Below are 26,770 nucleotides of genomic sequence, written 5' to 3' on the forward strand. Positions count from 1 at the left end.
TTACAAGAAGGGAAAACTACAGACAAATATCTCTTATGAACACAGATGCAAATATTCTCAATAAAGTATTAGCAACTCAAATCCAACAAGGTATAAAAGAACTATACCTCCTTAAAGTCTGGATATTAAAAATAAATAAATTAAATTAAAATTTTAAAAAAAGAACTATACAACAAGACTAAGTGGGATTTATCCCAGGTATGCAAGGCTGAATCAACATTAAAAAAAAACAATGTAATCAATCACATCAAGAAGCTAAAGAAGAAAAATCACATGATCAGACCAATAGATGCAGAAAATGTATCTGACAAAATCCAACACCATTCTTGATAAAAACTCTCAGTAAACTAGGAATAGTGGGGGAGCTTCCTCAACTTAATAAAGAACAGCTACAAAAAACCTACAATTAGTATCATACTTAATGGCTAGAAACTAGATGCTTTCTCTTTAAGACGAGGAAAAAGGCAAAGATGTTTCCTTTTATGGCTCTTATTCAACATCATAGCGGAAGTCCTAGCTAATGCAATCAGACAAGAAAAGGAAATAAAAGGTATATAGATTGAGAAAGAAAAAATAAACCTACTTTTGTAGCTGAAAAGATGTTTATGCAGACAATATCAAAGAAGTGACAGAACAAACCTCTTGGAAAAGGTAAGCAATCATAGCAAAGTGGCAGGATACAAGGTTAATATGCAGAAGTCAATTTCCTACGCACCAGCAATGAACTGGAATTTTAAACACACAATACCACTTATATTAGCGCCAACAAAAAGGAAATACTTAGGCATAAATCTAACAAATATTAACAAAATTGATACCATGAGAACTATAAAACTGCTGAAATAATCAAGGAAAAGATAAATAAATAGAAAAACAGCCTATGTTCATGGACAGGAAGACTCAAATTTTAAAATTTCGAATTCTGAATAGTTCATTCATGTATATAAGTTACTGACACAGTAAGAGGGATCTTTTTTTAATCTTACAAGACCTAAAAATTACTTAATACCTTTGAAATAAAATGCTTTATTTCTGCCAAATGGCATTATGAATATAATAAGACTTAAGAGCACCAAAAGTTAGTTACTACAGCAAGATACACTAGTATACATATATCTATTTATATTAAGAAACACAGGGCACTTGTCTATAACTCACAAGTTACCAATCTTAAACATTTAAGCTTATGAACATATACCCATTTTTTTCTCATGTAAAAGAACAAACTTTAACATCTTTCAACTATCGTAAGTGAAATAATATTAAAAGTGATATATACCAACTGGTGATTCACATAGTAGTGCTATAAAATCAAACCAAAAACATTCCATCAACAACTGCAGGCCAGGTGTGGTGGCTCAAGCCTATAATCCCAGCACTTTAGGAGGCTGAGGTGGGTGGATCACTTGAGCCCAGTAGTTCGAAACTAGCCTGGGCAACAAGGCAAAACCCCGTCTCTACATAAAATATAAAAAATTAGCCAGGCATAGTGGTATGTGCCCGTAGCGCCAGCTACTCAAGAAGCTGAGGTGGGAGGATCAGCTAAGTCCAGGAGTTCAAGGCTGCAGTGAACAGTGATCATGTCACTGTACTCCAGCCTGGGCAAAACAGTGAGACCTTATCTCAAAAAAAACAAACAAAAAACAATTACAGATGCTCCTGTGAAAATATTTCAATCAGGTTACATACTTGAGACATATTTCAGGGTTTAAAAAAGGCAACCACTATCTAAAAGAAATGAGAACTTATAAAAAATAATAAAGAACCAAAAGGAAAGCAATTGTTGAGAAAGCTATGGTTCTCAAAGATTATTAACACAGAAATTATTTGACAAGGTAAACCGAACTTCAGCTGGCCACTGTATTTAAAATATGTTTCTTATTTACTATATTATGTTTTGGCTTCTTAAAAAGCTTGCTGGCCAGGGCTAGTGCTTTCTTAGAGACAAGAGGGCTCACAGGAGCATGTCTTCCATATACAAACCAACCAATCCTGAGTCTACAGCCAAATCCACTTCCTTATCTAACGCTCACATACGAAGCCAGTATTTCCTGCGAAATCATTCCAGAGTCAGGTACCAGGCAATTAGAGACCACCTCTACAGCTTGAAGCCTACAGGAATCATCCAAACTCATCAATCCTCAACTGCTTACTCTGCCCTCCCTTGCCTTTCCCAGGAAATCCCAATACTCTGGCCTGGACTTTTCCATGGCTCCTGTCTTCTGCTTCCTGACTAAAACCTGGTGCTTCCCCTGTGTGGCATGCAGTGACCCTCCCTGAGACCTGTGAGTATAATAAAATTCCTCCTTCTAAGCCTTATTCTCATATCCCCCTGCAGCTGCCCAGACTTTACCACACCATATCCAACACCTACATTCTTAGGATAGCCACTATTAATATACAAAATAAATTTAAGTATATGCATGCTCAAAATACTGCAAAGTGAAATATTAATCACCAGATGATTATCTGCACCAATGGAACTGAGGTAAGAAACTTAAAACTAAAGTAACAGAAAACAGAAATCCTTTTTCAATATTACAATTCAAACCTAGAACATTTTGCTTTATCATCTGTGATTTAAAAAAAAATTTGTTCCAATTCTAATTCTATGCTGACAGTAAAGCAGCTACTTATCTCTCTCTCTACACTGCAACTTCTCTACCACATTCTTCCCAAAGCATAAAGAATCATGGAAAACAGAAATTCTTTCTTGCCTTCGGAAAGTTCACAATAATATACATCAAGTTGCATCTTTCTTCAGCTGCATCTTTCTCCCATTACCTCTCGAAGAGCTATAAAAATATAAATATACAATACCTTAAATTAAGGCCTGGCTATATTTACTAAGATGGCCTTCAAAGTACCTATTCATTTATCCTGCCTTTTAATAATTAAGACAATAAGGCTCTAAAAACAAGAAAAGCCTATTAGTTTGAGAGTTCCTCTGACAATCCTTTGTCAAATAATTCCATCTGTAATTAACTACTACAACAACAACAAAACACAAAATAACTTGGTTTCCTGACTTGTTAAACTGTTAAGGTGTTAAATATTAAGGAAAATGATCTATCATATGTATAAAACAACATATTCTACTTTTCACCCAATAGACACAAAATTGTTTGTTTCTAATAAACTGACATTTTTGGTTAATAAAATTATTTATATTTTAATCCATATTTAAAATCTTGTTTTTCAACATATCCCTATAAGATTAATAAACAATAAAAAGTAGCAACTTTAAATCACACAAATAAGTTCAGAAGAAACTGATTTACATTTCAATTCTATAAACATTACAGGTTCTACTTGTACCAAACGAGGTGTACCTATAAAACTATGGAAACTGAGATGCATTTTACTGTTTCGTTTTTCAACAATATTTCTCTTCACAAGTGCTATAACTTAAAATTTACACTGGATGTTCAAGACTTTTTCATAGGAAGTCTCCAATTTTTAATATAAATCGGTCAAAAAATAGTGTTCTTATTTACATAAGAATTAGAAGAAAAAAAGGAAAATTATTTCAGAAATAAAGACAAGCTAAATGGAATACAAAATAACAGACCCCCCCCAAGAGGAAAGAGAATGGAGGAAATTTTCAAAATAACGTAGTCAGTCAAGTGTTACAGCTCTTTTAAAATTTCTCTGGCAGGCTTTCCAGTTTTTACCAAAAAACCCTTCAAAAAAATAAGTAAAATAATAAAAGAAGTTAGTCAAAGAAGATCCAACATACATTCATAATTAGAATCCCTAAAAAACAAACCCATGTAATGGAACAGAACAAATACTGAAACCATCATACGAAAAAACTTTTCTGAAATAAAACACTTGAATCTACTACTTAAGACCATACCAAGATCAACACCAAGACATATTCAAGTAATGATTCTTTAAAGAAAAAGAAAAATCTTTCAGGTATCCAGGCAAATGACCAAATTTCTTGTAAGAAAAAAATGTCTGAAGACTTTGAAAATGTCCATGGAGCTCATAAAAAAACACAGCTGGGTGCAGTGGCTCATGCGTGTGATCCCAGCACTTTGGGAAGCTGAGGTGGGAAGATCATCACTTGAGCCCAGGAGTTCAAGACCAGCCCGAGCAACACAATGGGACCCTGTCCCAACAAATATAAAAATAAAAAATAAAGTTAGCTGAGCATAGTGGTGCACACCTGTAGTCCCAGCTACTCAGGAGGCTGAGGCGGGAGGATCGCTTGGCCCCAGGAGGTTGAGGCTGCAGTGAGCCACGATTGTGCCACAGCCCTCCAACCTGGGCAACTGAGAGTCTGTCTCGGAAAAAAAAAAAAGAAAAGAAAGAAAGAAAACATGAGCCAGGGATTTTACATCCAATCAAAGCTTCAAATATAATGAGTATAATGGTCACAAGCAAATAGTTTAAACCGAAAGGACTTAAAAGAATATTGTTCCCATGAGCTCACTTGTAGAATGTGAGCTTCAGATAACCAAAAAATCCTCAAAGTATCTTTGGGATAAGGTCTGATGATGAGTATTGAATATAATTTAAAATTAACACTAAGTGATCAGAATAAAGATAACAGCATAGTGCATGCAAATGTTATATGCTGGTAAAATACAGATATAAAACAATTAACAAAAAAGAGAGTTTACAGAAAAAGCAATGACCTACTGATACACTCAACTACCTGGATGAGTATCACATGCATCATGCTAAGTGATTACAAAATAGCCATCCTCAAAAGGTTACATTTATATAACATTCTGGCTTCAAAAGGCAAAACTATAGGGACAGAAGACAGATCAGTGGTTGTGAGGAGTTAGGGGTGGGAGAAGGGTTTGAGATAAAGGGGCAACAAGACAAAGTTTGGGGTGGTTGTTATGTAATTCTAGTTGTGGTGGTTGTTATGTAATTCTATTTGTCAAAACTCATAACTATACACTGAAAAAAATGTATTTTACTGCACATTAATCAATAATACATTTTAAGTGCAAAAAAACCCACAGACACTGGGGAAAGGGAAGAAAAGGTACTGAAGAGGTTACTAGCTAATTTCATTATTGCTCACAATACAAGAGTACCTTAAAAGGAGGGGACTATAGGTATTAGTATAAACGTACCTCTCTCAATGTAAAAATATACTAACCTCTCAAAAAAAAAAAAAAGAACAAACAAAATAGATAAAATAAAAAAATTCAAAAGCAACAAAAATGTTTCAAGTTTCCTTTCACTCCCATCCCCATTTAACCACTTCCTCTACTTACAGCCAACTAGTGTCATCAGCTATTTGTGATACCTCTTCAAAGTTTTCGATGGCATATTTGCTTCCATTTTCAAAAGGAAATGATAAAAGAATAAACCAAGAACTAATGAAAATGGTTACCTGAGGGGGGAAGAAAAAAAGGATGACGTGAACCTTCTGTGAAGTGCCTTCTTTCCTTTTTTTTTTTTTTTTTGAGAGAGAGTCGCGCTGTCACCCAGGCCAGAGTGCAGTGGAGCAATCTTGGCTCACTGCAACCTCCACCTCCCGAGCTCAAGCGATTCTCCTGCCTCAGCCTCCTGAGTAGTAGCTGGGATTACAGGCATGTGCCACCACACCTGGTTAATTTTTGTATTTTTAGTAGAGATGGGGTTTCGCCACATTGGCCAGGCTGGTCTCAAACTCCTGACCTCAGGTGATCCTCCCACCTCAGCCTCCCAAAGTGCTGGGATTACAGGCGTGAGCAACCACACCTGGGCCAAGTGCCTTCTTAAACAGTCTTACTTTGAAACAATGTGAATGTTTTACGTAATTAAAACAAAAATTTAAAAATCAGTCCCTAAGAATGGAAGATAATTTTAAATAAGTGAAACTAGTATATACCAAGTTGGTGGCAGAAATACAGAAAAAAGAATTACTTCAAGTGACTTTAAAACACAGTATTTTGAATATCCATCCCTAATGGGATATATTCTAAAGACTGAAGCAAAATTAAAAAAAAAAAAAGACTGCAAAAAACATACAGTATTCAATGTTCTTAATACTGATTTTTTTTTTTTTTAATTGATGGAGTGTTGCTCTTGTTGCCCAGTCTGCAGTGCAATGGCGTGATCTTGGCTCAACGCAACCTCTGCCTCCTGGGTTCAAGTGATTCTCCAGCCTCAGCCTCCCGAGTCACTGAGATTACAGGCTCCCGCCACCAGGCCCAGCTAATTTTTGTTACTAGCAGAGACAGGGTTTCGCCACGTTGGCCAGGCTGGTCTCAAAACTCCTGACCTCAGGTGACCCACCTACCTCTGCCTCCCAAATTACTGGTATTTTAATTTGGAAACGTATCAAGATATTCTAGGCTAAAGCAAATAAATATGTTAGTATCACTAGAATCAAAGATTCTCAGAATAAGAAAAAAGAAGTATAAAATGAGAGACTTTAAAACTGATTTGGAAACTCTGCAACTCACTTTGGAATGCATTTTTAAAAGATGGGGTGTGGATGAACAGTTCTGTAATAAAGTATATATAGCAAAATCTTAATTCTAAAATCTAGGTGCTGTGTACAAGGTTATTCACTGTATTAACTCTGTCTTCTGTATGTCTGTAAATGTTGGGGAGGAAAACTCCTTAGATTCTGTACTATACAAATCACAAAGAATCACTGGGATGAATCTCAACTCTTAACCAATCTGTTTTTCCATCTGACAACAATTACTTGTCAGCAACCATTTTAAAACATTTCAACCACTCCTCCAAAAAACTATCCAGACTACCAAATCATCCACAAAGCCAAAAGGTCTAGGACCAACAGATCATTTCTCCTTATCTTGGAATGTTAATCAACCTAAGTGATTCCAGCAATAGGCAAAGAGCAAGAACTCAATATATCTGAGATAAACATAAATAGCATGGTTATAAACTGTTTTCCTGGTTCTGAAAAACTGAAATATGATTTCAAGTAATATATTCATCAGGACAAAACTATACAATCTTAAAGTTATATGACATGGGTGTCTTTAAGACATTAAAATGAAATTTTCTCCCTGAATTTTCAATTAAATTTATATTAAAGTAAAAGTATAAGAACTGGTACCCATGAGAATAATATTTTTTTAATCTCTCATGTGATTCAAATACATCTTAAACCAATTTTTCTTTCTTAGACTGATGTTGAAAGCAGTTTTAATAGAGAAAAAAAGCTGGAGAGAATATACTCCAAAATGTCAACTGCCATTAATCTGGGTGGTAGGATTGTATATGTTTTAAAAATATGTATGTTTTTTTCTATTTCACAGGATTTATTTGATTTTCCCTTTTGCATTAAGAATGCATTACCGTGTAACTGGAAAAAAAATTTCTTGAAAAAAAAAAAAAAAAAACTACCTACACTTGTTAAGTATAAAATAACTGACAGAATAAGAGGTAAGGGTGACTTGGGATGTAAACTGCACTAAAGATAACCAACTCAAGAATAATTTGAGAAACATGATGGTTATATATCTCTAGGTCACTTTTCCCATATTTCATACCTTCTTAAATAACCAATTTTTCTCTCCACCAAAAATGTGACTTCTACCATTCTTGATGGTTTCAAAATGTAGGTAAAGAACATACCCAAAATCCAAGACTCACATTCTGTTCATTCCATAAATATTGAATATCTGTACTCTGTACTATGCACAGCAAGTGCTAGGGGATTACAAAAGAAAAGATGTTATTATCCCTACCCACCTCTACGCAGTTAACATGTTGATGCAGCACCTATTTTGTGTCTGGCATTGTTCTACACACCATGGATATAGCAGTAAACAAAACAAACCAAAAAAGCCTCTCTGATAAAGATTCCCTTCTCTTGTCTTTCATTGCTATGCCCTACACTTAGCCAAATGCAGCAAATCCACCTCAGAAATCCCTCTGCGTCTCCTTAAAACTCACTAAAAACAGCAATATAGAAACCTCTCATTTTGTCTGAGTATATCAGCTCCATGCTGATTTCATTTTTTCCCTACCCAGCCTGAACTAAAATGGTCCATTTAGATATTCCCTCACCAGTAGCCTCAATTAATACAATTGTTCTTCCAACTTACCTAACCTATAGTTTCCCATTTTGTATCAATCATACAATTCAACTTTCCTCTCTAACCAGCTGGGTATATAGTAAAAAATTACAAGTATGTAAATCGCTGTCACAAATCCGTGGTTTTAAATCTCATAGTTCCTCAATACCTTCACTTCTCTGATCAATGAACATTTACTAAATATCTATGTGTAGGATGACACAGATAAAGCTGTGGCAAAGACAAAAGTCTGTGCCCTCCCTAAAGGGACACTCTAACAGGCAGGACAGATCTTAAATAAATAATTATGAAGGTGATTAAATGCTATGAAGGGGAAGTACAAGATGCTGTGAAAGGGCGTTAACAGAGGAGCCTAATCTCATTTGGAGGTGAAAAGGCTGTCAAGACAGGCTTCCAGAAGTAGTGGTAAGTGCCAATAAATTCCACACAGCATCCCACGTTCCTAATTTATACTTAAATCCCCATATCCCACCTGCTGGGCAAAGGAACTTGCCTCATTCGCCTCCTCAGCCTTCTCCTGGACTCACTAGTGATTCCTTCTCCTCAGCATATACATACAACAAGGTCTCCCACCCAAACATAAATTGGAATAATTTTTCTGGAGAGTAATTTGGCCATGTGTATCATAAGCCTTAAAAATGTGCATACCCCTTCTTGTGATCCATAATTCCACTTCAAGAAATCTTTCCTAAGGAAATAAAGACAAATTTCATGCAAAAAAGATTATTTAGAACAGTGAAAGAATTAAAACAATCTAAATAACTGGCAACAGGAGAACAGCTATGGATGTGCCTTAATAAACTTATAACAGACTATGCCACAGCCAAAAATAAAGACATTCAGAGCTTTTAATCTCATAGAAAAATGCTTATAATTATGAAAGAAATACACTGTAACTGTTACATAGAAATAAATCAATAATAATCCTCTACAAAAAAATTTAAAAATAAGCCAGGCATGGTGACACATCTCTGTAGTCCTAGCTACTTGAGTGGCTGAGGCAGGAGGATCACTTGAACCCAACAGTTTGAGGTTACAGTGAGCTATGACTGCGCCACTGCACTACAGCCTGGGCAACAGAGAAATACCCTGTCTCCCCAAAAATACTAAATAAATCAATGATAAACACAGGGTGTAAAAACCTGTATAAAGAAGATACCAGGCCAGGCGCGGTGGCTCACACCTGTAATCCCAACACTTTGGGAGGCCTAGGTGGGAGGACTACGAGGTCAAGAGATCAAGACCATCCTGGCCAACATGGTGAAACCCTGGTCTCTACTGAAAATACAAAAAGTAGCTGGGCGTGGTGGCGTGCGCCTGTAGTCCCAGCTACTGGGAGGGGGGCTGAGGTGGGAGAACTGCTTGAACCTGGGAAGCAGAGATTGCAATTGCAGTGAGCCGAAATTGCACCACTGCACTCCAGCCTGGCAACAGAGCGAGACTCTGTCTCAAAAAGAAAAAAAAAAAAAAGAGTATAACTAAGCCTAAAATATAAGTGTATATATAAAATCCAAAAGAAATGAGCAGAAGTATTGATAGCAATTAATTATACAAAATTATGGTTTAGTTTTCTCCCTTACATTTTTCTGTACTTTTTTTCTTTCCTGAATTTCCAAAATTTCTTTTTTTTTTTTCCCCCTGAAATAGTCTCACTCTGTAGCCTAGGCTGGAATGTTTTGGCAGAAACACAGTTCACTGCAGCCTTAACCTCCTGGGCTCAAGCGATCTTCCTGGCTCAGCCTCTCATATAGCTGGGACCACAGGTGCATGCCACTACACCCGGCTAATTTTATTATTTTTATTTATTTATTTATTTATTTATTTTTTGAGATGGAGTCTGGCTCTCTTGCCCAAGCTGGAGTGCAGTGGCGCGATCTTGACTCACTGCAGCCTCCGCCTCCCAGGTTCAAGGGATTCTCCTGCCTCAGCCTCCCGAGTAACTGGGTACAGGCATGCGCCACCACGCCCAGCTGTTTTTGTATTTTTGGTAGAGACAGGGTTTCACCATGTTGGCCAGGCTGGTTTCAAACTCCTGACCTCAGATGATCCACCCACCTCAGCCTCCCAAAGTGCTGGGATTACAGGCATGAGCCACCATGCCCGGCCTAGTAAACAGGGTCTCACTTTCTGCCCAAGCTGGTCTCAAACTACTGAGCTCAGGCAATCCTCCCACCTCAGCCACCAAAAGTGCTGGGATTACAAGCATGAGCCACCACGCCTGGCCTTGAATTATCAAACTGGCAGTGTATTACTTTTCTAAATGGGTTGTGAACTATTGTTTCTCACAACAGCAACACAGCTACTAAGTCCACTGGCACATTATCTCCATTCCTTACCTCTAACTCTTTGACACACTGCACCTACTATCACCCCAATTTTAAGGAAACTGCTATCACAAGGATTAATTAATCCCCCAAATGACAAACCAGTGGAGACTTAGCAGTCCTTCTTTGAACTGACTTCCTTGGCTTCTAAAAACACCTAGGATCTGCCTTCTAATTCTCTGACCATTCTTTTATAGAATCTTAGATGATTATGTAACAAGAAAAAAATTTTTAAAAAAATTCATAAGTACATGAAAAGAATCTCAGATGAATTCCCTCCTTCTACATGTCCTTTAAATTCAGTTTTTCAGGTGTCCACCCTAGGCCCTCTTTTTTTTTTTACACTACATACTTGGGTGATCCTATCAATTCCCATGGCTTTAACAACTTACCTTCTGACAACTCCAAAATCTACCTTCAGCCCTACTCTCCTAAATCTCATTTATTTTTAGTCAAAGCCTTTGCTATTAATTTTCTGGGAGTCCCCTAGCAGCTCAAACACTGTTATCATCATCATCTTCTTTAAAAATCCACTTCCTGGCCAGGTATGATGGCTCACAACTGTAATCCCAGTACTTTGGGAGGCTGAGGCAGGAGGATCCCTTGAGCCCAGGAATTTGAGGCTGCAGTGAGCTATGATCACACAACTGTACTCCAGCCTGGGCAACAAAGTGAGGCCCTATCTCTTAAAAAAAAAAAAAAAAAATCCCCTTCTGGTATTTTCTGATGTGTTTGGTCACATCACTATCCATTTAATCTTCTAAGCCAAAAGCTAGGGAGTCATTCTTAACACTCTCTCAACAACTCTTTACGTACTTACTACTCTTACTTCCTAATCAAGGAAATAAAGACAGATTTCATGTAAAAAATTAAGTCCTAATTAGTTAACAAATCTGTCTACTTTCCTCTCCAACCCCACCACACAGATTAAACACTCAATTTATTATTACAATAACCCAACTGATCTCTGGAAGTCAGTCTCAAATCTATTTTCCCTGTTACCCTCAGATAACCTACCTAAAAAGCAAATCCAACCATATAATTCCCTGCTTAAAACTAGCACCTGAAAGATAAAAGGTAACACCCACTAGCATTAGAAGTCCCTTCATGATCATCTCCAGACACATTCCTCCCACAAAACTTTATGCTGAGCTTCCTCCAGCAGGAGCAGCAGCAGCAGCAGCAGCGGCAAGAAGACATGAGTTTGCCGTGCACCAGGCATCTTTTTTCAGAGCAGCATCAAGCTATCTTGAGTTTGCTTCACACCAGGTACTCTAATAAGTGCTTTAAGTGAGTTACGTAATTTAGTCTTATGAGGTTGGCACTATTATTTCCTTTTCACAGACTGAGAGAATCTGTCAAAAAATACAAAATCACAGAACTAGTTAAGTAGCAGAGCCAAGATTTATATCTCCACTATATTTCTCAACAAAAGTAACTAGTCAGCTTCTAAAACAGCTACTAATCTTTAAAATCTCTGTTCATATCCTATCTTGTGAAGGATACCTGAGCAACTGAAGGACAGAGAAGCTTATGTTTAACTGTATTCCTCTTCTGTAATTTTATGTAAGCTTCCTAGATAGACTTCCCTGATCACCACCCTGTCTTCCAACAGAGTTGGTTACTTCCTCCAACATATTTCTCTAATTTGTTTATATGTCTACTACTGCGTATCTCATACTGGATTTTATTATTTATTTACATGTTCATTTCCCTTCTTACCTGCAAACTTCTGGAAAGTAGGTACCCTTTCTCAGCCATGTTTACAGCCCTGTCTCCATCTTTGTCAATCCTAGGTTCTTAGCACAGTATCTGGCACATAACAGGTACTTGACAAATTAAATCTCCTCCTCTGTTATTTTCCTCCTGTTATTTTTTTTTTTTAATCTCTATCATACTTTATCCTCAGGAAACCACCTCACAACCTAACTCCTAGCCCTAGCCCGTACACTCTATAGCAGTTTTGCAGACCGCCATCACACACTTCATCCTCTCCTGACTTTGTACTATCTTTCTAAAGCAGGTATCATATATCTTCCCTACTCAAAAAGATTGAAGGCAGTCTGGGTGCAGTGACTCATGTGCCTGTAATCCGAACACTTAGGGAGGCAGGAGGATAGCTTGAGGCCAGGAGTTCAAGACCAAGACCAGCCTGTGCAACATACCAAGACCCATCTCTACCAAAAAAAAAAAAAAAAAAATCTGGGCATGGTGATGCACACCCGTAGTCCCAGCTACCTGGGAGGCTAAGCTGAAGCAGGAGGATCACTTAAGTAAGGGAGGTCAAGGCCACAGAGAGCCATGATTGTGCCACTGTACTACAGCCTGGATGACAGAGCAAGACTGTCACAAACAAAAACAAAACAAAAAACTGAAAGCTCCCTTCTACCTATAGAGTATATTTCACCCTAGAACTATCATCAAGGCTCTATAACATCTGATTCCATTCTTACTTTTTTTCCTTTTTTTTTTTTTTTTTTGAGAGATGAAGTCTCACTCTGTTGCCAGGCTGGAGTGCAGTGGTGTGATCTCGGCTCACTGCAACCTTCGCATCCTGGGTTCAAGCAATTCTTCTGCCTTGGCTACCCAAGTAGATGGGACTACAGGCGTGTGCCACCACACCCAGCTAATTTTTGTACTTTTTAGTAGAGATGGGGTTTCACTGTATGTTGGTCAGGCTAGTCTCGAACCCTTTATCTCAGGTGATCCATCCGCTTTGGGCTCCCTAAGTGTTGGGATTACAGGCATGAGCCACCACGCTCAGCCTATTCTTACTTTTGTAACTCTTCCTTATAATCCAAGTCCCCAACAATACTGAACCATGTATCTCTGCCAAAGACCACAAAGTTGCACTCTTCCTGTGAGACTATTCTGGCCATTTACCATAGTCTGGAATGTTCTTTCCCAAAAAGGCCTCTCAAATTCTTACTCATTTTGTAAGGTCTACCAACTACTACTTCCCGTCTAAATCTGTTTCCTTGAGCCAAAATTAATTACTCTCTCCTCAGTTTTCCCATATATGGTCTCATTCTTAAGTACTTAGTATATTATGTCTTAGAGTTGCATATTTCTGCTTCCTGCCTTGTCCCACCATATCTTCCAAACACCATATACCAACAGTTTGGTCAACAAAGGACTATATATATATATATATATATAGTCCTTTATATATATATAGATATATATAGTCCTTTATATATCTATCTATATACATAGTCTTTTATATATATATATATATAGTCCTTTATATATATATGTATATGTGTGTGTATATATATATATACATATATAGTCCTTTGTTGGACAGCCCAGATATGTAGTAGGTACAGCCCAGGTATGTAGTAGGCTATACCATCTAGGTTTACGTAAGCACCCTTTATGATGTTCATAAAAAAACATCGCCCAAAGACTCATGTCTTAGAACATGTTCCGTAGTTCAGCGACATATGACTACACTAAATTTGATCTTCCTCAAGGGCAGGGACCACATTCAGTTCACTCACTGTATTAACTGAGTTTGTACTAAATGTCAGGTCCTCTAGTAAGAACTATGAATAAGACAAATCAATAAAATAATTTCTTATCCCCACTCAGCTGCCGACAATGTGATATATCATAGGTGTTCAACATATATTTGTTAAATAAATATATTGCTTATAATAAATATATTGTTTACTCTTTGTTCACATTTACCCTGTGCTTCCATTTGCTGCTTACAACCAATCAAACCTTGAAGGAAAGATCCTTCTAGTTTTCAAAGCCTTTTAAGGCCAGACAGGAAGAAAGACCTTTGTTCTCCTGCTCCCCCTCAGAAATAATCTAGAAAGTCAGCAAGCATAAAAGGAACATTCTGAAAGAGTGCAATTTATTATCAGCAGAAGAATTCAGGAACAGAACAGACTGAATTACTTGCCAGTTCTCACTGAAACACTGTCAAAAAGTGGCATCAATATTTTGTTTGAAGAGCTAAAAATACCATTCATAATAAATAATAATTCTAAAAACTTTCAAATAAAAATTTTATTATCTCTCACATTTAGAATTAACTGTATCTCCACTGCCTCTATTAATATGCATAATTTAAAATTTGAATGAAATCCCTGAACTGAAAGTACCTAAGATACAGATTCCTTAAAGAAATTCATCTCAATGGTCAATGATCACTAAAATAAGGGAAAGTAAACACACACTCATTAAATATATGCCCTAAAGAAGTTATGCAGGGCCAGGCATGGTGGCTCACATCTGTAATCCCAGCACTTTGGGAGGCCGAGGTGGGTGGATCATTTTGAGGTGAGGAGTTCAAGACCGCCCTGGCCAACATGGTGAAACCCCGTCTCTACTGAAAATACAAAAATTAGCTGGGTGTGGTGGGGCATACCTGTAATCCCAGCTACTAGGACAGACTAAGACAAGAGAATTCCGTGAGCCCAGGAGCCAGAGGTTGCAGTGAGCCAAGATTGCGCCACTGAACTCCAGACTGGGTGACAGAGACTCCATCTCAAAAAAAAAAAAAAAAAGTCATGTAGATAAAGTGATTTAGTGAAATGCATTAGAATTTATTTTTAAATTAATAATATCTAAACAGACTATTTTGTCCTAAAAAATTTATTTATCTGCACATATACAAAACTTAGGTTCAGTTTAAATGAAAACTATGGCAGAAAATGAAATATATTCCTTCACTCAATAAAAGGAACTTTCTTCAGGTCTCATTTTCTAGGCAATAAAGGAATACAAGTAACAACCATGACAGTCATATTCCTAATTTTCCAGGGTAAATCCAGAAATAATATACACCATAGGAGAAATTAAAAGTCTTTACAAGCACATAATACATTAACACCAGTTCTTTCTACCCTATTGAAAGTGGCAATTCACACCCAACTCTTGCCATTTCATGAGAAAATTTGTTGCCAAGGACAATTTATTTTAAAAACTGAGATCTGGGATAAACACTTTGTTTAAAAGAAAACTCAGTGTTTTTTTTTGTTTGTTTGTTTGTTTTTGAGACTGAGTCTCACACAGTCACCTGGGATGGAGTGCAGTGGCATGATGTCGGCTCACTGTAACCTCTGCCTCCTGTGTTCAAGCGGTTCTCCTGCCCCAGCCCCCCAAGTAGCTGGCATTACAGGTGCCTGCCACCACGGCCGGCTAATTTTTTGTATTTTTAGTAGAGACGGGGTTTCACTATGTTGGCCAGGCTGGTCTAGAACTCCTGACCTCATGATCCACCGGCATCCGCCTCCCAAAGTGCTAAAGGCTAGAACCACCGTGCCCGGCGAAAATTCAGTTTTAAATTAAGCACAATAAACTCTCAGATGGGCATACGTGATTGCAAACAAAAGGTGCCTAACAGCTACTCTTTCTGGTCCATGCTTTACAAAGATGTTGAGATTTTTAGGAAAGAATCTTTTTTCCAGAAAAACATCACTTGGCCAAAATTAGCAATACGAGTTGCTTTTTTCCATAAATGAATTGTTCTTTGCTTCCAAAAACAATGGATTGGGCCTAGAACTTTGTTCGACACGTTTACCAGAGAGATAAATGAATGTGACCAAAGAAATACAAGTTTGGCCAGGTGCAGTGGCTCACACCTATAATCTCAGTACTTTGGGAGGCTGAGGTGGGTGGACCACCTGAGGTCAGGGGTTCGAAACCAGCCTGGCCAACATCGCAAAACACCGTCTCTACTAAAAGCACAAAATAAGCTGGGCGTGGTGGCGCATGGAAGGCTGAGGCAGGCTACTTGGAAGGCTGAGGCAGGAGAATCACTTGAACCTGGGAGGCAGAGGTTACAGTGAGCTGAAATCACGCCATCGCACTCCAGCCTGGGCAACAAGAGCGAAACTCCATCTCAAAAAAAAAAAAAAAAAAAAAAAAAAAGGGGGGGCGAGGCACAGTGGCTCACACCTGTAATCCCAGCACTTTGGGCGGTGGAGGCAGGTGGATCGCCTGAGGTCACGAGTTTGACACCAGCCTGGGCAACAGGGTGAAACCCCATCTCTACCAAAAACACAAAAATTAGCCAGGCATGGTGGTATATGCCTGTAATCCCAGCTACTTGGAAGGCTGAGACAGGCAGAATTGCTTGAACCCAGGAGGTGGAGGTTACAGTGAGCCAAGATCGTGCCACTGCACTCTGGCCTGGGCAACAGAGCAAGACTCTGTCTCAAAGCAAAAAAAAACAATACTTTTCTCCAAGAACATACAAGAAATAGTACTTCTAATCCATTCATTTATTCATACCTTTAAAAGCTAGATATAAATTAAGTACTGGAGTTATAGAAATTAAAATAGTCCCTTACTCTCAAATCTATCTATAGGGTCATGTTGGCAGTAAACAGACAATTGAAACAATATAAATATCATAATTACAGTCTGGCCAAAATGTAAAGGAGGCATAGAAAAGGCATATTCCTACTTTAGGGAGAAAATGCCATAAGAAAGGTATTCCTAAACTAGGACTTGAAGACTAATTAATTAGCTAGGCAAATAGAGAAAGGGGTAAGAAAAGGTGAAGGAAGGGCATGCATAAGGAACTAGAAATATAAGCCAGCATGCGTAGTCAGAGAACTCCAAATGGTACCTTATAGATGAAGAGCAGGTGAGAATTAGGGATTCTTCAACATAATTAGTCATTAGGGAAATATAAATTAAAACCACAGCAAGAAATCACTAGAAACCTATTATAATGGCTAAAAATTAAAAAAAAAAAAAATGACAATACCTAGTGCTAAGATCAACAGGAACTCTCATACATTGCTGGTAGAAATGCAAACTAGTGGGCCAGGCACAGTGGCTCACACCTGCAATCCCAGAACTTTTGGAGGCCAAGATGGGGAGATCGCCTGAGCTCAGGAGTTCCACACCAGGCTGGGCAACATGGTGAAACCCCGTCTCTACTAAAAACACAAAAGATTAGCCGGGGGTGGCGGCGGATATCATCTCTCTCCACAGCATGGCTGGTTTCTGTCACTCAACAAGCACATGAAACACACGAAGTATATCTGTAAGGAACTTACTATCTGGCTCAGGAGAAAAAAAAGTATATATATGAAGAACGTATATATGAAAAAGCTAGAGGCTGGGTGTTGTGGCTCATGCCTGCAATCCCAGCACTTTGGGAGGCAGAGGCAGGCGGATCATTTGAGGTCAGGCGCTCGAGACCAGCCTGGCCAACAGAGTGAAACCCCGTCTCTACCAAAAATACAAAAATTAGCCAGGCGTGGTGGTGGGCGCCTGTAATCCCAGCTACTTGGGAGGCTGAGGCAGGAGAATTGCTTGAACCCGGGAGGCGGAGGTTGCAGTGAGCCAAGATCGTGCCACTGTACTCCAGCCTGGGCGACAGAGTGAGACTCTGGCTCAGGAAAAAAAAAAAAAATGAACTGCAAACTAGTATAGCCACTTTGTGAAACAATTTGGCAGTTTCTTATAAAGTTAAAAATACACTTAACTACAATCCAGCAATCCCACTCCTAGATACTTACTCGTGAAAAGAAAACTTATGTTTACACAAAAACCTGTATATACATGTTTACAGTTACAGTCAAAAAACTGGAAACAACTGAGAAGTTCTTCAACTGGGGAGTGGGAAAGCAAACTTTGGTTCACTCATCTACACAATTAGATTAAAAAGGACTGTTCTATGAATATATACAACAGGGAGGAATCTTAAATGTGTTATGCTAAGTGAAAGATACCAGACTTAAAAGGCTACAACTATATGATTCCATTTACATGCCATTCTTGAAATGGCCAAACTATAGAGACAGAAAAGCAGTCAACAGTTACCAGGAGCTAGAGATGGGGAAGGGTTGTCTACAAAAGGGTATGGCAGAATTTTGGGGGATGATAGAGCTGTTCTATATAAAGCAGTCTGCACTTATCTGTGTTTTTGCTTTCCTCAGTGTTTCAGTTACCCACGGTCAACTGAGGTCCGAAAATATTAACTGGAAAATTCCAGAAATAAGCAATTTGTAAGTTTTAAATTGCATGCCATTCTGAGTAACATGATAAAATCTCATGCCATTGGATTCAGTCCCACCCTGTCCCCACCTGGGAATCATTCCTTTGTCTAGCACATCCATGCTGTATATACCACATGCCCTTTAGTCACTGAGTAGCCCTCTCAATTATGAGACTGAAAAAAAACATAATATATATATAGAGTTCAGTACTACCTGCAGTTTCAAGCATCCACAAAGGGTCTTGGAATGTATCCCCCACAGATAAGGGGAGTCTCCCGTATCGACTGCGATGGTGGTTATATGACTATACAATGTTTGTCAAAACTCACAGAACTGTACACTAAAAAGAATAAAGTTTACTATATGTAAATATACCTAATTTTAAAAGGATAAGGGATCCTGGCTACAAAGAGACTGAAAAATGACGCAAGAGCTAGTCAGATCCGAGGGGTCCTGTTAAGAAGCTCTACATTTTATCCTTGAAGCAACAGATGTCCCAAACGATCTCAAAAAATGGGTAAAGGCAATTCAGTTTTGTATTACTAAGAACACTGACTTAACAGTTATAGACTAGAATAAGAGCAAAACAGGGAGCAACTGGCTATCTCAGAGTAATTCAGCAGATAAATAATTGAGATCTGACAAAGGGAGAGGCAGTAGAGATGAACAGAAAAGTTAAAAGCAGGAAATTCTCAAGTTTCTAGCAATAGTGAAACCACCAACCAAATTTTTTTTTTTTTTTTTCCTTCTCAGGAAAAGATTTTAAACAAGCTAAATTTAAATGCCTGCGGGACATTCAAATGCAAACATTTGGTTAGACATGTTGTCTGGAGCTCAAGGGAATAAGCTAAGATGCAGCATTAGATTCGAGAATCATCAGGGTATTTGCAGCCAAATATAAGGTCAAGTTCATATAATTTGAAGTATAAAAAGAATCAGCTTACTGATCATAGAGCTTGTAAAGTGAGAAATGGTGACAATCGTGTGCCTCTTTCAATATGGGGCCTCTCTCAACCACTCTATCCTTGGCATCTCTGATTTTCTCTTTGGCTTGATTACCCTGAGAAAACTGAGGCAGTTACATAAAAAGCTGTCACTGAATGCCAAGTTTTTATTTTCTGTTGCTCATACTGTTGACATCGAGAATATTCAGCCGATAAAGGAGTAATCTACTGAATACACTTATTTGGTTAATTAAACACAGGAGGACCACTAAGAGGGGTTTGATTTGAGGTCCATCTGACTGACCTCACAGGGCAACTTATCCACACAGCCCAATAGCTTTGTCTTGGTAACTCAACTAATGACCCTATGACTGCTTTAAGAGACCTCTGATATGCAATCAAGTTATCAGGAAATACTATAGGATAGATCCAATGATTCTAGGTAATTAGTGCTTAACCACGGATAGGCACCAAAATTCAGTGTGGAGCTTTCTCAAAATGCCTATCTTGCCCAAAGCTCTACTTCTAAAAATGCTAACTTAGGAACTTTTGGGGTAAGGCCCAAAAAATTACTATATTTTTAATAGTCTCATAAGTGATTCTGATATCCATACAAACCACACACCAATCCCAAGCTGAAAAGCAATGACACAAAATTTGGTTCCAGGCCCTACCATTGAATTCTCATTTGGAAATTTCTAAACCACATCCTAAACCTTGAAAATCTCCTCTAGTTGACAGCATACAAATACACATTTCCCAGGTGAAACCTAAAATTCTAAGCCCAACATCTGTAAAATACCTATGAATCACCAACTGACTATGATTACTAGCTTTGAGAGGATTTAACTTCTTAGCAGAATTCAGGAAAAAGCAGTGTAAGAAAAGTCATGGAAAATGAGTCACCATCCCTTCATTCTTTAATTCCAATTCTCCATTTTAATAATATACCTACCAGAAAAGCTTAGTTAATATCACCACCTCAAGCTTTAACTTCAGCTAGTATTTAAGCTTAACCAGATCCAATCTGTTATACTGAAATATTCAGATTCCACTTTTCCAATTATCAAAATTTCCAGGATTCCAACTTTCCAATTACATCATAAACATTATGAATCAAAACAAAAAAACTAGCAAATGATTTTTCTCATCAAAATTTACACTTACCCATCTCTTCCCTTACTGACAATTTTTACTTCAAAATAATAAATCCCACAGGCTGCTGGTATCGGATGCGTGGCTCGAACTGACGCTGCATCTTTTGGGGTTTTGCCATGACCTGCATATGAAACAGGAAGGAAAAAAGAAGTCACATGAGATACTCACTGAAAAATGAAAACCTTAAACAATTCAGGAACATATAGGTTTTTGGAATGACGTGTAATTTCTGCTCCTATCAGTTCAAATACTCAATAAAACGTTTATCATCACCATGAACCCAATATGCAAAATAGCCGAAGTTAACCACAGAACTCTTCACACTATTACTAGTTTTATTAAGATTGCAGAACCCAAATATGTAAATTGAACCTAGCAGCCTTTTATGCAAATTAAATAAAAGACATTATAGAGTACACTATATTTTTAAGAGGAAAAAGGTTGTATGAAGAACATGAGGGAAAGATCTTAATTTTATCAGGTCTAAATTTGCATATAACTTATATAATTTCTGTACACTCTTGCCAAAGGCCTGCTCTTTAAACCAGAAGCATCTGTATTGTATATTTCTAAGTGAAATCTTACACAATTAGATTGAATTGGCAAAACAGCTTTCTTAAGAATTTACAATTTTGTTCTTTGATATAGTCTTATTAATTAAAGCTGACTCATAAAATCTCTTGGGCCAATAATAGCCTATTGAGAAATACATCTAATTTCTAAATGTATTTTTTTCTTTTTAAACAACAGAAATAACACCATGCCACTGCTGACATTTTAGAAAATCTGTTAGATAATGGCTTTCAAACTTTTAAAACCAGCTATTCCTCAATTCTAATCCCATAGGGTTTGCTAAACTCACAATCACTTCCCCTACCTCTCACCCAAGACACAAATTACCTTGAAAGCTAGCATGTGGACAATATTAAGAGAAAATATGTCCACAAAACCATGGGAGAATAAAGAAAGAAGTTGAAGTAGCATGTCAGAAAGTACTCAAAGAGTATGAGTGACACAAGTCTCCATAATCCCCAAAAGGACTGCATGAGAAACAATACTCTAAATCATTATTTGGGTGTTCTAGTTAAATATGCTCCACACAATACAAACTTCGCATTAATCTTTCAGTCATACCATAAAATTATCTTCATGGGTAGCAGAATTCTCAAATTTATCATGATTGTTTTGAAACTAAATACCTCCTTGTAAGTCAAAAATTGTATCTTAAGATATACAATCATCACACATGAATGAGATCATATCCTCCCTTACCACACACTTGACCAAATTTACCGAATTTCCAACACATGCCTTATTATTATTAAACACTTAAGTTTACACTTGCAATGCAAATTAGTACATGTTCACACCCCCTACTCCCCCCACAAAAAAATGGAATGAATTCTGCCACTCCTTCCATTACCATGAAAACTTGGGTTATGGGCAGAAGTTCTTTTAGCCTGGTGACCATAAGGAGTCAACAAGCTTGGCTAGGAAGACAAAAATGGAAGCAACAATATTTACACACGTCAAAACTACTTTAACATATGATGCAGGTAATAGATAATATACTGAGCTAAGCAGCGGAAGATAATTGCACAAATCTGCGCACTAGTCACTTTGCAATAATATTTAATTATGGTGGCAGTAAAACACATTTTTCAGTCAAAATATGTTCAAATAATTAAGTTACCTGAGAAAAGGCCATGGAAACTACATATTTAAAAATTAGATTGTTACAAATAAATCTACAGAAAATTATCTAAACAAAATCTAACTGCAGTCCTAAATCCACTGATTTTTTTTAAGGGGAGTGACCCAAACTTTTAGGGATAAAGTAATCCCGAAGTATTCTCAATAACAAGTAATAGTTACATATATTTAATACTGTGGGAAAGGCACTGTTCTAAGAGCATTAAGTTTATTAACTCATTTAATATCCAAAACAACCCCATGAGGTAGGTACTATTTATTATCATTTCACAGTTGAGGAATATAAGGGAAGATGATGAAACTCGCCCAAAGTCACACTGCTAAAAGAGAATTCCAAACCAGGACTTGTGCTGGGATTTTTCAAGAAACCTGATCTAGTGTGAGCTCTGAACCCATATGAAGGATTTAGTTACAATGAACATTCAGGGATCACTTCACATATCCCCATGTCCTATTCTGGCTACTTCTATGGGAAAAGAGAAAGAAACTAATATGTGAAAGTACACAGTCTCTCAAAGAGTTAGGTGCTTTTGTATGGATTTTTCTCTTTCAACATTTATGAAATAGGTATTATTTAACCTCACTTTTTGAAATGAAGAAATCTGTAATCTGTCGTGAGCCTACAGAAAAAATAAATAAAATTTTTACACATTATATACCCTACCCCAAATTGGTAGAAACATATATTAAATCCATGCATTAATTAAAATCCCATACATTTTTCCATTATGCAAAAATTACTATAAAGTACCAGTTATAAATCTTCAAGTATCCATTATATTTGTTATGATTCACTAATTGCAGATAAATTCTGTAAATGTTAAAACTAAAAAGGTTTCATGTTTAAATTAAAATTTAAATTAGATGTAAAAGGTATAAGGAAAAGTTTAAATGCAAGATTATAAGGTTTCATACTATTTCTTAAATGAGACCAGTTCAAGTTGAATATCCCTTATCCGACATGCTTGGAAACAGAAGTGTTTTAGATTTTTTTCAGATTTTACAATATTTGCACATACTTACCAGTTGAGCATCCTAAATCCAAAAATCTAAAATGTTTCAATGGGCATTTCCTTTGAGCCTGGAGTGGTGGCTCATGCCTGTAATTCCAGCACTTTGGGAGGCTGAGGTGGGCGGATCACTTGAGGTCAGGAGTTCAAGACCAGCTTGGCCATCATGGTGAAACCCTGCCTGTACTAAAAATACAAAAATTAGCCTGGCATGATAGTGTGCGCCTGTAATCCCAGCTACTCGGGAGGCTGAGGCACAACAATCGCTTGAACTTGGGAGGCAGAAGTTGCAGGGACCTGACAGCGCCACTGCACTCCAGCCTGGGCAACAGAGTGAGACTCTGTCCCAAAAGTAAAAAAAAAATAAAAATCAAGTTTTGAATTCTGAAAGCATTTTGAATTTCAAATTTGGGATGCTCAAACTTGTAATATCAGCAGCAAAGGGCCTATTTCTAACAACGCTCATCACCTGAAAGTTTATTATTACCTCAAATTCTGTGGTAACCAAAAAACAACCTCATACTACCAAAGTTTAAACTTTTAAAACTACAAAGTCATCAGTACTGTTTTCTATGTGGCTTTAGAAGAAAACGTATGTAATACTTCCTAATTCTAAGGCTAACAAGTTTAGCTCTTTTTATTCAAACAATCTGATGGAAAGAGTTTGAATAAACCATTCTACCCCATATTCCCACTCCCTTCCACTCGCCAACATGCAGCCAGCCAGTGCCTTTCTGGAAATATAAATCAGCTGTCCTTTTATCACCAGCCCTCAATACAACTAAGATTCCTTCCAAAGCCTCCTCTTTGGCCTAGGAAAAAGACACGCTTCCTGAACACCTTGTCTTGTCTGGCCTTGCTCTCCACCTGCACTTTCCACCTTTCTGCTTCAGCCACATCAGCACTATTTCAATTCTTCACATTGATCAGGCCAGTCTGTACACATGCTATTCCCTCCACCTTTCCTTCTTAGCCTGAGTAGGTCCTACTCACACTTTTAATCTTAGCTCAAGCTTTACTTCCTCAAATATTCTTTCTCTAATCTCTCCAACTTGGTTGAAGCTCCTTTTTACAAGCCCCCATAGCAACATGTATCTCTCCTGTACATTTACAAACTTAACACTCACGTGTAATTATTTTTTCCCTGCGTTTTAATTCCTGAACCTCTTTATTCCCACTAACTTCCACTCTAACTTCAATCACTCCTTCTTGAAGAAGCAAAAGCCCAAGACCCAGAGTCTAAAGCTGCAACGGACCAAGCCACCTGTAATACCGGGCACAGTGAAAATTCAACTGGGCTCTTATTTTATTAGGACTATAATTTTTGTAGTGTTCTGATTAATGCTTACGAAGTTCCCAAGGTTTTAAGTGGTTGCTCCAGCTAGTTCACATAAGTCCTATTACTTTTGGCGCACTGATTTTGTGGAAAACATGGTTTTCCAGCCACGCATTCATGACATTATTGCAGAAACACCAGTATCTTCCTCCAGAACACACCATCCTGTTCTATCCCCTTTCTAAAGCCTTCACATCTATACTTCCTCTTCAACATCATGGGAACTCTAATTCCTCAAACTCTTTGTGTTTTTTTCTCCCTTTTTCCTCTTCCAGGACAGGCTACATGGTAATCACTTAAAGCTCTCAAATATCCTTGATTTCCCTCATATGCCCATCCTTCTATCATATCCAACCAGAAAACGACACTCTCAGTATTATAATCTACCTTCCATACTCCCACACTGGACAGTTGACTTCCACCGAATAAAGTCCAAAATCTTACGAACAGCCATTGCTATGAACCAATGATGTCAACTAAGCACTGTCAATGCTACCAACAATATTTTTAGAAATGTTCTGTCAGCTTATTCCCTATTACTCTCAATGGCTAGTCCACATTTTCATCATTTACTTTAAGCTTTACATCCTCTACTCAAATTCATGAGCAAAGTATCTCGCCTCTTATCAAGAAAACAGGAGGCCAGCTGGGTGCGGTGGCTCACACCTGTAATCCCAGCACTTTGGGAGGCCAAGGCAGACAGATCACCTGAGGTCAGGAGTTTGAGACCAGCCTGGCCAATGTAAAACCCCATCTCCACTAAAAATACAAAAAGTAGCCAGGCATGGTGGTGCACACCTGTATTCCCAGCTACTCGGGAGGCTGAGACAGAAGAATGGCTTGAACCCTGGAGGCAGAGGTTGCAGTGAGCCGAGATTGTACCACTGCACTCCAGCCTGGGCGACAAGAGCAAGGCTCCATCTCAAAAAAAAAAAAAAACAAAAACAAAAAACGGGAGGCCATTAGCTATGGTCATATTCAACTCTCCACTCTTTTATTACAAAGTGATCTATGTCCCTAGTAGTCTTCACCTCTTCCACTATTATCAGAGGGACAGTCTGTACTCTCCTCTCCAAGACCAACCATTCTGGACTCTGGAACCGGTTTCCTCCCTAGAAGCCTCTCTGTCGGCCTCTCGAGCTTGTATTTCATTATCTTCCTCTCTACTCTCTCCTCCTCAATCAGTAAAGGGACAATGTCCCCAAAATGTACACTTTTCACAAATTCTATGCCTCTGTGCTACATATAATCATCATCAGTAATGTACCAGAGTTGGTGGTATATAATTTTTTACCTTAAAAGGCCGGGCACAGTGGCTCATGCCTGTAATCCCAGCACTTTGGGAGGCCAAGGTGGGTGGATCACTTGAGGTCAGGAGTTCGAGACCAGCCTGGCCAACATAGCGAAATCCCATCTCTACTAAAAACATAAAACTTAGCCAGGCATGGTGGCGGGTGTGTGTAATCTCAGCTATTCGGGAAGTTGAGGGAGAATTGCTTAAACCTGGGATCTGGCCTGACAAAGCGAGACTCTGTCTCAAGAAAAAAACAGTAATAACCACCAGGTAGGCTAATCAATTTTATTTGTTAAAATGTTAAATTTTGTATACATTTACTAGAACACCGTACATTGGACTAATATAATATAGTATTTTCATTTAATTTATGTTGCTTCAGTTTTACCTACACAAGCAAATTAAAACAAGATTGACTAAGAAATGACACAGTGGTCTCCAACACAATACTTTCCAATGGAATTTTTAAGGATAGTTTTGGATATGTAGGATTTTCATCTTCTATGCTGACGTTAGAAGCTAAACCCCAGGTAAAACGTAACTCCACTATCAGCCATTAAAAATTAGAGGAAAAAAAAAAAAATCCTACCTTAACCTCCATCCTCCTCTAGGAAATGTCTAATCTCTTCCTTCATGTATATTTCTCAAGGATAATCTCTATTCACTATCCTCTCTACTTGGTCCTTTCATTTACTCTTTCAACCCACTGAAATCTGGTTTTTGCCCCATCACTCAATTCAAACTGCTCTCCTAAAGTCACAATGATCTAATTTCCAAATGTAGTGGAAAACTATCTGTGCCTATCCTACTAAACCTATCTGTTGCAATAGACACTAAATATCCCTTCCTCATTTCTAGGGAGGGTGGGGAGGCTCTTTGAGACAGTGTCCCATTCTGTTGCCCAGGCTAAAATGCAGTGGCATGATCACCGCTGGCTACAGCCTCAACTTCCTGGGTTCAAGCAGTCCTCCCACCTCGACTTCTCAAAGTG

The 26,770-nt window shown here is 38.0% G+C and overlaps 1 protein-coding gene and 1 non-coding gene across 2 annotated transcripts in view; one reads left to right on the forward strand and one right to left on the reverse strand.

Annotated features, from left to right (window-relative positions):
* The window catches only part of RANBP9 (RAN binding protein 9), a 92,835-nt gene that overhangs the window by 53,868 nt on the left and 12,197 nt on the right, over nt 1-26,770 (reverse strand). Inside the window, exon 3 of the mRNA XM_058432675.1 lies at nt 20,436-20,547. Within this exon, the coding sequence (XP_058288658.1) occupies nt 20,436-20,547 (112 nt within the window). The remainder of the gene's footprint in view (nt 1-20,435; nt 20,548-26,770) is intronic.
* LOC116460523 (U7 small nuclear RNA) lies at nt 3,625-3,686 on the forward strand. The gene has a single exon (XR_004245828.1). It is a non-coding gene; the product is annotated as a U7 small nuclear RNA (small nuclear RNA).

This window comes from Hylobates moloch, unplaced genomic scaffold (genome assembly GCF_009828535.3).
Source record: "Hylobates moloch isolate HMO894 unplaced genomic scaffold, HMol_V3 SCAFFOLD_20, whole genome shotgun sequence".
Classification (NCBI taxonomy): Eukaryota; Metazoa; Chordata; class Mammalia; order Primates; family Hylobatidae; genus Hylobates; species Hylobates moloch.